At 39.0% G+C, this 12,500-nt stretch overlaps 1 protein-coding gene across 9 annotated transcripts in view; it reads right to left on the bottom strand.

The window, feature by feature from the left end:
- LOC138049243 (transmembrane protein 163-like) overlaps window positions 1–12,500 on the bottom strand; it is a 31,498-nt gene that overhangs the window by 8,995 nt on the left and 10,003 nt on the right. For 2 of the 9 annotated variants that reach the window (XM_068895424.1, XM_068895426.1), the window contains exons 3-6: window positions 9,332–9,430; window positions 2,658–2,780; window positions 1,201–1,244; window positions 576–670 (exon numbers count right to left, since the gene is read on the bottom strand). In XM_068895424.1, coding sequence (XP_068751525.1) covers window positions 576–670; window positions 1,201–1,244; window positions 2,658–2,780; window positions 9,332–9,404 — 335 coding nt within the window. In that variant the 5' untranslated portion in view covers window positions 9,405–9,430. Of the gene's footprint in view, window positions 1–575; window positions 671–1,200; window positions 1,245–2,657; window positions 2,781–6,276; window positions 6,622–8,422; window positions 8,824–9,331; window positions 9,434–11,510; window positions 12,205–12,500 lie in introns of those variants that run through there. The other 7 variants (XM_068895428.1, XM_068895427.1, XM_068895425.1 and 4 more) reach the window with 7 other exon arrangements.

Raw genomic sequence — 12,500 nt, 5'->3', positions numbered from 1 at the left:
GCGAGCTGCACGTGTCTGCTTTCCGTCATGATTGGCCTTTTTGATTGTGCGCGTCTGTTGTCATTGGCTAAATTAATTGCGTAAATTTCTTTTAATTTTGCACGCGTTGCGTGCCCCTTGGTCACGTCGTTGAGTTGTTTTGCTTGGAATGAGAGTCTGTTAGTGCAGTCCTCGAGTTCATTTGAGTCGCTTTGGGCGACATTTGGTTCAGTTTCATTCGCAACCGCTCGGGCTCGTGGAGCGTTGCGTGACTTCAACCCGACCAGTTGCGGGGATTAAGTTCCTCGTTAATTTCATGTACTGAAACGATTCAAAGTAGCCACACTCTGCTTGGCAGACGTTTCTTGACTTCCCTCTCTCGTGAGAAGGAAAGGAAAGGAAAGGAAACCTTTGCACTAATCTTCTCGATTAGATGTGGTCCAGACCTTTGGACGAATGACTACATTCTTAACCGATTTAAAACCTGCTAGTGTGCCTAATGACGGAAGAGTGGAAGTGACGTTGCATTGACGTCACGTCACGCATGCGTGACAGAACAAAGCAGCCGAGCAACATGAGACACGATGCGTACTTACGTTCTCTCTCTTTGGTATGAATATTTTTGTCCATATGTTCCCCAGAATCGCCACACGACCACTGCGGAAGAACACGCATCCAAACAAGCGGCGATCTAAAATGCAAAGGGTTTATATTGAAATACGAATGAAGGGAAGAGTAGGAAAAAGGGACAAGTTATTTTAGTTGCAGCTGGGATGAACATTGCGCTCGATCTATTCAGTGCCTGTGATCTGCAACATTCACAAAACCTTACAGGGTTGGTTAAAAAACACAAGAGACAAAGAAAGAAAGCAATGGACCCTAGCCCTGATAAAATACCTAATACTAAAATTAAAGGGGAACTGTCATGGCGTTCGTGACGATTCATCTTCAAGACTCAATGAGTTTTACCTTCAAACACCTAGATCCCACCCGAATCGTTTTTAACGTGATTTCTTATGCGATTTGAACTGAATCTAAAGAAAAGGATTAGCCAATTAATATGTATCGACTTAATGTCAGTGACAACTACAAAATTTGAAAACTTTGAACCAACGTTTTCAAGATTTTGAAACAATTGTCTTTACGAGCAGAATTTTATTCATTGTAGTTTTAGTTGATTATTAACTTTAAACAACGTTTTCGTACACTTTATTGCCCTACCGCAAATCCAAATGCTGCCGGGCGACCATCTATGGTTGATAACACTGTTAAAAGATATATGCAACATTAGATTTTAAGGCCCCGGCAAACAGCATCAACATCTGCTCGATTTTGCTCAACAGCGATGCTGAATCGAAGTTGCATCGGTTTTTAAAATGCGTTTGAACTTTGCTTCTGAACAACCATTCAACATTTCAACATGCGCGTGCGCACTAATCGGTCTCTCAATGATGTATCCATGTCCGTATCCATAGTAACAACCCGCAGCTGCAGCCTGGGACTGAATACGAGGCCAGCTCGTGAAGCTTCGTTGAATCAAATGTTGAAGATGCTTTGAGAAAACGTGTGCCCACCCCTGCAGTCAGCATCGTTCAACAAAGTGGAATGGATGTTGAAGCTGTTTCCCCAGGCCTTCACATCGTGGACGCAATTCTTGTCCTTAGCGTCATGTATTAAATAAAAAACCGACTTTACTGTAACCATTCACTAAACATCTAGCGCTTAGCTTTTCAGGTTGTAGACGGTCAAAAGTACATAAGTTCATACACCTTATTCCAAAATGGCCGCCATTTTAGTACTCTTTTGTTTCCATGCAAATTAGCCCTTATGGACTCGTTCAAGTTTCAATATTCTTTTGAAGTTCACGTTTGAAAGCGAGGCCATAAGGGCGAATTTGCATGGAAACAAAAGAATACTAAAATGGCGGCCATTTTGGAATAAGGTGTGTAGCCTCATGGGCATAACATGTTTAAGGGTCATAACCGAATTCTAGTTCACACAGGGTGACACAGAAACACAGGGCGGGAGAGGTTGAATAATCCAAACTTCATGCTCAGTTAGCCTAGGGGGCAAAATTTCCCCCTTACTGAGACGCTAGATACCAAGAGTAAGATTTCGAAACCTCTTTTCACAAATTTCCTTTCCGTTTGATTCTTGAATTTCGTACGATTTATGTCAAATCGTAGTTAATCATGGCATCAAATTATGAATGTTAACTATGATCAAATTGAAAATCTCTCATGTTGAAATATCTGTAAAGAGTCAGAGGCGAAGCCGGGAAGCATCTTTCTGGAGTTACAACTGTAGCTTGACCGAAACGAAACTCGAAAGCATGTGACAGAACATGGCCGAATGCCAATAAGTATTCACTGTCTTTTGGAGCAATTTTCAAAGCAGTCTTGAAAGCAATTGCGTGGCTTGCTCGTGCACATTTCCCAGCGCTTTTTGTCGGCTACGTGTAATTAATTTGAGTTTTATTGGCTTACTGTATTGTCTCCGTCCTTTTTGATTGGCTAAAGTAATTAATTTGGTTTTTGTTTTACGACACTCGATTGAAACTCGCTGTATCGCGATGTTTGCATAATTATTGCGAATGGTCAGATTTGGAAAACCGCCGGTACAAGAACAAAAAAAAAAACACTAAAAATAGAATAAACAATTTGTTTATGAAGACGCACCAAAATACACTGAACCGAGAGCCAAAGTTATTGTTATTGACATGAAGGAGATCAGGAGAGCAGCTCTGCGCCAAACAGCTGAAATGTCTGTGTTAATCTTGTCCACCTCGCGAAACATACCATCTACAAAAAAGCACAAAACAGCAGACATGATCAACTACTTGTATTTACAAGCACACATTAACATAATTTGCGTTCGTGATGTCCCTCGGGTATCGATCGTGGCGACACACAAATTCCGTAGCTGGACGCCATTGTGACTGACTGGTACACATGGCCTCGAGCTCACGTAATGGTCAATATGAAAGCGGTAACAATAGTTCATTTCCGAGTTGCTGCATGTCTCAGTTTCAAAGCGAGTCCTGGTGCACAACCATTCAAATGGAAATGAGTTGCGCATTCTTATGCAAATCAAACTCATTTCTTTTACAATAGTTGAGCACCAAGACTCACTTCGACACCGAGACAAACAGCAACTCGGAAATGGCCCATTGCACTGCTAAGCGGTCAGTGTGTTTCTTGTTTGTAAGAGGCGGGAAGAAGTCACGTGTACAGATTTGTACTCGAGATGCGATTTTCTTATGTTCGGATAAATGGGTTTCAAGTTCAGAGCGTAGAATTCGTAAATACAAAGAACTGGAGCAGCCTGAGAGTAATGTAATTCAACGAGAAATTGTGAAGAGATAAATTATTTTGTCAAAAATGAAAATAAACACAGATCAACATTTACAGTACTTTTGCCAGAGTGTATGAGTTTGTCGAAGCCTAAAAAGCATGTGGAGGACGCCGTTATGTTTGAATAACGATGAAATCGAGTCTAACGCAGGGAAATCCGGAGACTTTTGTAGAATACGTAAATGTGTTTACACTTGAAGACTGGTCCTCATTTTTTTTGAACGCGGGATACGACATCGGATCGATTTCCGCCACTCTCTCGAGTCTGGTCTGCGTTCGTTCCTACCGGAGAGAGAGGAGGAGTGCGAGCTCCTTTCTCAAAACAGCGGCTGGCAATCGAGCCTAAAGGCTGTTTTTCACTAACGACGCAAGCACAGGCGAAAGCATAAGCAGCTTAATATATAGAGGATATTACATGGCCGCGCGGGGATACGAATTTTATCTTCGAGTGCTGAAAGCTGAAAGTATCTCTCACGAGTGAGCGAATCGAACGAGTGAGAGATACTTTCAGCACGAGAAGATAAAATTCGTATCCCCAAGCGGTCAAGTAATGTTCTGTTTATTATACAGATATTGATGAAATGTCCAGATTTAAAACAAATTGTTTTTTTCATTTTCAAAATGATGAAAAAGTGGACACCAACCGCTAAAACACGCATGTTGTGTAACATGAAACAAGATATGAAAGTTATGAAAAGCAAATCATGATAATGTAAAATTTTGCAATAAAAATGTTAATGTAGTAGAGAGGCATTATACTGAAGCACAAAAGTATCTTACAATGAAGACGAAGCTCGCATTTTATTGGCTAATCGTGTTCGTTACCATGACGACACATATATCCTCATATGTGAAAGATAAAAATGATATGTTCACTGCGCGCGGTGAAGATATGATATTTTAGTAAAAGGAGAAATCCTGGTATTTAATCAGTATCTATATAATAAATAGATTTAGCCAACCTAAAAGCGGAGCTCCAGGGTTATTTACTCTTACAACAAGTTAACATGGCTTGAGCCTGCACACTTACAGACGGTGGAATTAATTCCTTGAATCCTGACAATGCGTAAATCATGGCACAGCGAAAGCATCATGCTGAGATTTGCGTTTTGCCAAAAATCAAAGAAAGTCGTTTGATTTTAGTTCAGTTTTTGCCCTTTAGCTACAGATATGGAGCAACACATCGCAAGAGGAGACACACAAGTTACAGTAAGAGAATTGTCATGCTTTCATGACAAAAAACAGCTTGCGATTTTCTGTTTTACGTAAAACGGAATGCTAATTAATTCCAATAGTGCATAAAAGAAACCGAACAGAGAAGGCATACAGGGCTTATTTGATCGTAAAAGTATTTTTTCCTTAAAGAAATTGTAGTGACTTAACGTGGGCGAGTAAATAAAGCACAATTAAAAATTTGATTTTATCAGATGTGCTGATAAAACTATTGCCCACTATGAGGAGATCAGACTGATATTTAAGTGTCGAGTGTTTGTGCTTCGTGTTCCTATTTCGAGACGAACGCCCCCAAGGGGGCCTGGGGCCCGTTTCTCGACTGAAAAGGCGGTGAAGCCATTTACAACTGCCATGTGCTTGTTTTGATCAATTATATTCAAGATAAGGGAAAGCAAAATGATTATGACATTTGATGACTTGAAACGTTTCCGTTATTAGGTTACAGAGGGAATTGTGACACCCGAAAAGGCCCGAAAATTTTCGGGACTTGCAGGAAATGGACATCTGGTCGTCGGCCAGCGCGTAAGGGATTATGGGTTATGTAAGTGACCGACCTATTATATATTCAACGAATATCGCGTTTCTGATCGGGCAATGACGAATGCATAAATACGTTACGGAATTTGCCATGGAATCATAGCTATGGAATTATTTTGTTGAGTACATACCAGAAACCTGTAAGGGTTGAACCATGTAACGCGCGTTCACAGCTGCCGAATATTCAGTGCGAACTGATAGGTTGAATGTTTCAGTGCTAAGTACCATATTTGGAAACCCCTCGCTCTTGTTGTTCCAAATATGGTACTTAGCAAATTGAATATTCAGAAGCTTGTTTCCCAGCACACAAGGGCACGTTTCAACCCTTATGGGTTTCTGGTACATACTTAATGCAAAATCGCCACAGTACTCAGTCCTCACGCATTTCTTGATTTACTGTCACTCGTGATGTTTTGAAAGACGTCAAATTGCTGTCGCTTACGGCTTGTGCAATTTTGAAACTTCCAAAACATCCCTCGTTGCACCCATAAACCACAAAATGCACTGGCGTTAATACGATTTCCTATACTTATTCTACTAGCTTATGAGTTGTCCGTGCTTTCAATACGAATGAAATTCTCCACTAAAAACACCCACACAATTCTTTGATTCGTCCTAAGGAAGGCACAGTGTTTCAATATCATTGTCAGTTTTTGTCAATCCATATTTCTTGTAAACACGAAATCTATTTAAAGCGATTATTAAAACGTTTTACACTCGGCTTAGCTTCGAACAACTCGATTGCGTTCGTCTACAGTAATTGTACCCACCAATACCGAACTCAAATAAAATCAGTGTTTAATTTTAGAAAGCAAGACAGATGTGGAGCACTCATATGGAAATTTACGCTCTAGGACACTTGAACACGCCACAGCTTCTATTCATCAGCAACTCCGAGTTGGAAATCAAAACACGTTGGTAATTGAAACATGCAAGTTCACCCGAATTTGTTAAAATTGACTATTTGTAAAGCAAAATGCTAACGGACATTAATATAAGGGACAAACTTAATTAATGTAAAAATGTCATATTCCCCAGTTCTTCGCAAAGTAAACGGGAACGAAGTAATTCGCCGCCAAGTTGCTTGTCTACTTTAGTGAACATCATTCAAAATAAAACTGAAAAAGCATAAGACTAACTGATCTTTGATCTGATTTGGGAGGAAGTTACTGACCTTCATGTATGGCGCATCGCTTTGCTCGCCTTTGTTGCTCTAAGTCAAAAAGTCGCGAAAAATTTTTACACTGAATCCACTCGATTTGAGCTTGAGTCTTGTTGTTTTCAAGAACTTTCATGCTTCTTTGCTCCCGTATCGTGATAAAACACTTCAATTAATGTTTTGCAAGGAGCGTTGCTGATTGCAAACCGCACTGTTTCATGCGATTTTGCCTGCTACCAGTATTGTATTCTTGTCAAGTCTTTTGTTAAATCTGTTAGCAGATGGTACCTTTAGCGCATTTAAAACAGCTATCAGTTGTGGGCAGGTGGAAAAGCTGAACGTGACATCAATAACTGACATAACCGGCCCCGATTCCACAGAAGTCAGGGGCACCCAACGAGAATATAGTTCAAAACCACTTAAACATAGCATTGTTTACCGTATTTTAGTATTTAAACTGTAGATATAGGCATATTTTTATCCCCTACAAATTTTTCATCTGTTCGGATTTCCTAGCTGAACGTCTAGTGGTCAGAAAATTATAGGGATGAAAACTTACTTTTTCGAAAATTTTAGCCAGAGAAAAGGCTCCCGAAAATTCTAGGTGACCTTTTTAAGGTAAGAATCTGTTAAAAATGGGCAATTATACCATTTTCTAGAAGTTCGAAAATCCTAGGACAGGCAGGCAAGCAATAAATTCTACAACAAATGTTCCGAAAATTCTAGATCTCAAGTCGTCTTCAGAACAGATATTGTCCGAAAATTGACGTTGGGTGCTCTTGAGAACTCATACAGCCATCACAGTAGCGCACAACACCTAAGGTATTGTTTAAACTGATTCGTTTTCCTAAATATGAGAATTCCTGCCACTCCTTGTGAATCTTTTGTCTTTAAAATGCAAATTCTATAGCAATAAAGTTATGAATTAAACGTTAAAAGCATCCTTTACAGCTTCAATGTACACATTGGCTTTTTAACATACATTAATCCAAACACAACTGTTAACATCTCCTGTTACGATAAGCTAAAGATTTCCGTCATTCTGTAGACGCGCAAAATTAATAGCACCGACAACTATAATTTTAAAATGCTCCTATAGTTGCATTATATTACTACCCAGTTAAACAGATCTGTCAGGTTTTGCCATCACGACTGACCTATCCTTCTAGAGCATCTTATATGAAAATATAAAAACTGAGCTTTCAATCCAAATTCTCAATATATGAAATTATGAACAGCATCGTGCTTAGCACTCAAAGCCCTGCATATTATATCTTCAGTTGTTATGTCTTCTCATTCTGAGTTTCCCTACCAGATAGTTTTATTTTAATTATCCGTTATTAGGGATTCCAGAACTTTATAAATTAATTCACGGGCAATGTCAAGGCAAGAGAAATAATTTTTGCTCGAAGCGACCACGGTAGGTTGCGTTTAATGAGTTTGCGTTTGTGTCACGGTTTTGGAATATGAAAAGCGATGACAGAGGTTAAATTAAGACTGAAAATTTTGGACTTACACACAATAAAACACTCAAACAACCGACATAGTTTTCGTTTGAGGCCAAATTACGTTTTTCATTTTTATCAATGGAATATGACCAAACGACTACACTGTAAGTCTTCCCTTTTCAATCTGCTTTAGTAGCGCAATAAAACATTAACTCATGATCATAAAATCCAATTAAAACCCTGTGACTGTCATCAAACCATGGTAAAGCTATAAATGTGAGAGTAGGAATATATATGCAGAGAATTATAGAGGTAGCATAAGACAGGTGGAAAAAAATGCGATCGCGGCCGATATCTTTCACTTGTATCAGTGATTCAACATGATCGTAACTATAGTATACCAGTTATATCTTCAATCGTTGAACGTTAACTCAAGGGCAAGAATTTGCCGAAAATCGATATTGAGTGAGATACCCGTGTGCAATTACAGAAAAGAAATGGCGTTGTTTTTTTTACTCACAGCATTCGACTCAAGACCTTCAGTTACCAGACGGGCACTGTTTGCCTTAACTTTAATCTCTCTATTTATCAGTAGACAAAGAAAAGAAAGTACAGAGAATTCTCGCTCACGTGACCATCGGCCATGTTCGTTTACTCACGGACTCCTGAAACGAAGAAAATAATTTGCGAAAATTATATTTCAATTCTCTTACAATTTTTTCCCCTCTTTCTTGGTCTTTATCCTCCAAAAGGTTGCCTTTTCTTTGTTACTTTCCTCCAAAATAGCGTTGTAAGTTTCCTTTATATCAATCACATCATCATCATGGCAGGCGTCCGTCGCTTTTTATTCTCCGAAAACAACGCCACCGCATCTTTAATCGTGAACACATTTCACTCGATTTCTTACTGACTTTGTTCAAAAGAGATCGCCTAAGTTACCTTTTCCACGAAACAACCACAAAAACGTCGAGTTTCTACAACAAACAAGCTTAGTCTTGTTTAAAACGGGTGATGGATATAAAATCAGCCACGCGAACACGTCTTATATCCTTACGGTCCTCACGTACCTATCTAAAACCAATGTAAGTTTTCTTTTTCATTATTTTTCTTTGGCCACTTTATCATAAGCAAATTCTTTGCTGTCCGATATGGCGAACAGATGGGCAACCACAAGTGACTTGGTTTCGGATTTTTCTCCCATTTGATAGCGAATAATGCACACAATGATTTGAGCAAATCAGTATCAGTTTAATATTAATTAAGGGCAGACTTTGCGAGAACCAACTAAGGTTACTACTAATTGCAACAAACGACGTTAGCTCTTAACTAACAGCAAAAGAAGCCACGTATATGGCAACCAAAGACCCAGATTATATAATACAATACTGGAGACCGGAGAGGAAAATCAAGGTGAACTTTCTCCGCCCTAGTAAAGTAGAAAAGTACAACAGACTCATTGGGCAATGAATCCAAGATGGCAGATATATCAGCCACATTGGACTTAACTCTTAAATTGTCTTCGAGACGGCGAAATCCAAAATGATTTGTGTTCTTTGATGCGAGTATGCCATTGAATTGGACATACATGCAATAAAACAACAAAGACAGGTGATAAAACGTACTTTGAAAAGTTGATGTCATCGGAGTCGAATAAAGTTGACTTGACCCAGCGCTTTTGAGCTCCGGTGGTGACATTCTCGTTTGTCCTTTGTGCGACTACACTGCTTCCAAAAAAGAACATCACGTGTTAAGTAAATCTTAACTGATAATTCAATAATTTTAATTTCTTAATTGCATGGATATTCTATTTCAACTGCCAGCTAAAGCAAAAGACAGTCGCTCTTAAGGGGCTTTAATCAAATAATTGCTTAGACTGACAAAACCTTTTTCATATTACTTTAAAAAGCTCAATATTTTCGGAAGGTTTCTGTTGCCCTAACGAAACGTTTGCACGAAGTGAAGAATTTTTTAACGATACGGCAGAAATGAAAGTAACTTCCTTTATAATCCTGATCCTTTAATCGTATCTTAACGGTCGACATTTACATGGTAAAGGGGACAATCTGCGAACCGCATGCTGGCCATGCGAGCCAGACAAGCCGGGCACTATTACGCTTAGATCGAAGAGCATTAAGCCAAAAATTAAAGCTAAAAAAGACTACGATCAGTTAAGGTTGGTTATACATCGCTCCCTAGCATGTTAGCCCATCCCTTTTTTTTCGTTTGGCGTTGAACGCGTTCGGATTGAAAAAAAAAAACCTAAAAAAAAAATGACAAGAAAATTCTCGGAATACTCCAGCATAATTGCCGTGGAGCCTGGGAACAACAACACGTGGACCCAAAATCGATATGGCGGACGTGGTTTTCTCTATGCTGTTACCATGCTCATTTTTCAGATTAAAAGAATTGTTTAAAGTCAAAAATGGTTTGACTACGTCGTTATTTTTTTTTTTGAAAATGCCAAAAATTTGGGTCGGTCAGACTACGCTAGACAGAGATAAAAAGAGGATGGCCTTATCCAAACAAATAGACCTTTTTGCAGATACAGCGGCCATTTTGATTTCTATTGTTTCAACTACTTACTATGGGATGCCCAGGCGGCAAATACATATTAATTTGCCCCCTGAGCATCCCATAATGTCTTTCGAAACAATAGAAATCAAAATGACCGCCGTATCGCTAAAAAGGTCTATTAATTTGGAAGGGAGTGAACAGTTAGACAGTCGAGAAAGGCCACAGGGGACCTTGATCACACATCCCCGGTTTATCGGGTTCTAGGATTTTCAAATTTAATCTCACGTTTGAAGAGTACGCGGTGAAAGTGTATAAATTGCATTGTTGCAAATGACTCCATTCAATTAAGAGAAACAGAATCAAGTTGTAAGCTGTATGTTTGGTTACGAATAACGAACTTGGTTCGTCTACCGGTTCCCTGCTAACCTCGTTTCCAGGGTCTTTCATCTCCCTACCCCTCTGGGCACGACCCCTGGGAACGAGGTCGGTTCACTGCTACCGAAACCCTCATCTGTTAGCTGGAACGTGTACATCGTGGGGAATAATGATTAACCGATAAAGATAGCAGGAATGGCGCCATAGTGAGGTTACTTTCCCCCAGTGTTTTGGTTTTTTCCCCCTCTCCTCAAAACCAACCTACTATTGATATGAGTTGATTTTTAAATTAAAATTTCATCTCTGTAAAAGTGTCCTCAATTAGTATTCCAGCGCTAAATAGATTCTAAATACACTTGACACGCCACTTAATGGAGTTTACTCTTTTGGTTAGCTAAATAGTAACGCAGCAATAAAGTACTGAACAATTAAATTCGTGTCACTCAAAGCTATCTGTCAAATCTAGGATTGAAAATAATTAAGAAAAAAATTGATAAAGAGGGACACTGCATTGGAAATAATTTGAAATTTTATTTTCTCCATCCAATTCAATAAATTAATTTAAAGCGATGATTCATAATTTTTTTTGGAGAATTAATTGACACCTTGTATTGGCTTCAGTTGGAAAGATATGCTGTGTATTTCCAAGCCTTTTCAGAAATTACGCGAAGGAAGTCTTTTGATAATTAATTTTTCCTGTTGTCAATCTGCCACAAATTCTGTTTGCACGAACAAGAGGGGTTTTCGCGTTATGTCTATCGTCTTTCAGTTTACCTCTAATCGCAATGCTCGTCCACGTTTCCATTAAAAAAAAACAACAAAATGAGTTCATCAGCGCAGAATGTTATTGATAATTTAGTGTGTAATATCTACAAGCGCGCATTTTGAACGAACAGAGAAAGAAAAACTTACCAATGTACTTCCTTTTTCACAGAAAGCAATATCGTGTGCACCTGAGACTGCAAATTAGATAACCCTGAACAAGTTTGAACGACGTGATATTTTTTATGAACTTTATCCTTGCGATGCCTGACTCAATTAAAAATTATCCAAACATGGAAGTTTTCAAAAAGGAATATTTAACAAGACTATTAGCCAATCAGTGCGCTAGTATCGAGTTCCTTTCGATCATCATCTCTCATGAAATATTCATCCATTCGATTTAAATTCAGGCACAGGTGCAGACGTTTTAAATAAATTTTTTTTTTTTTATTGCTGGTGCTAATCACCCTTACTTGCAGTCGAGGACTGAATTGCGAAGGGCGCGGCTCACGACATCGGGCTGAAAGCATACAAAGGCGCCTCTGGCTGCCGCTTTCCTGTTGCATGGTAGCGAAATATATCCAACTGCATGCAAACATAACACCCTCTTCGTCAATTTGAGACACTTTGATTATCCCACGAGATTGTTACGGCTGAGGAAACGGAAACATAAAAATAGAATGTTCCTTGATGTCAAGTCCTACCAACATTGATCTCTGTAAATTCGGGTAAAATAACTTCGACCAAATCTATTGTTTTCACGAATTTTGTCCGTTTGCTTTGAAACAACGGCTGTATATGGCATGATACCTGATCTATCGTGCAATAAAAGATAATTTTATTCACAAAATAAGTCGGTAAATAAAAAGATAAAATTATTCATCCAAAAATTCATCGAAAAGGTAAAATGCGCTACTCACGCGTATGCGTTTTCTTAACTCGCTGGAACCGAGATTGTTTTTTTCTTGACTTGAAACTGAAAAACTAAGCACACCATCAAACACTTTTACAGTCACTTAGTGAGTACGTTCACCTATACTGCAGCTCATTAGAGACCGGAGATGTTGACATTTTGAGGTCTCTAGCGAAATGGCTGACAGCTTGCCCAGGGCAAGTCCTTTTATAGTCAGGGTCCTGCGT

This window comes from Montipora capricornis, chromosome 5 (assembly GCF_036669925.1).
Source record: "Montipora capricornis isolate CH-2021 chromosome 5, ASM3666992v2, whole genome shotgun sequence".
Taxonomy (NCBI): Eukaryota; Metazoa; Cnidaria; class Anthozoa; order Scleractinia; family Acroporidae; genus Montipora; species Montipora capricornis.
The sequence above is the reverse complement of the archived record's forward strand: the minus strand, read 5'-3'. Positions and strand labels throughout refer to the sequence as shown.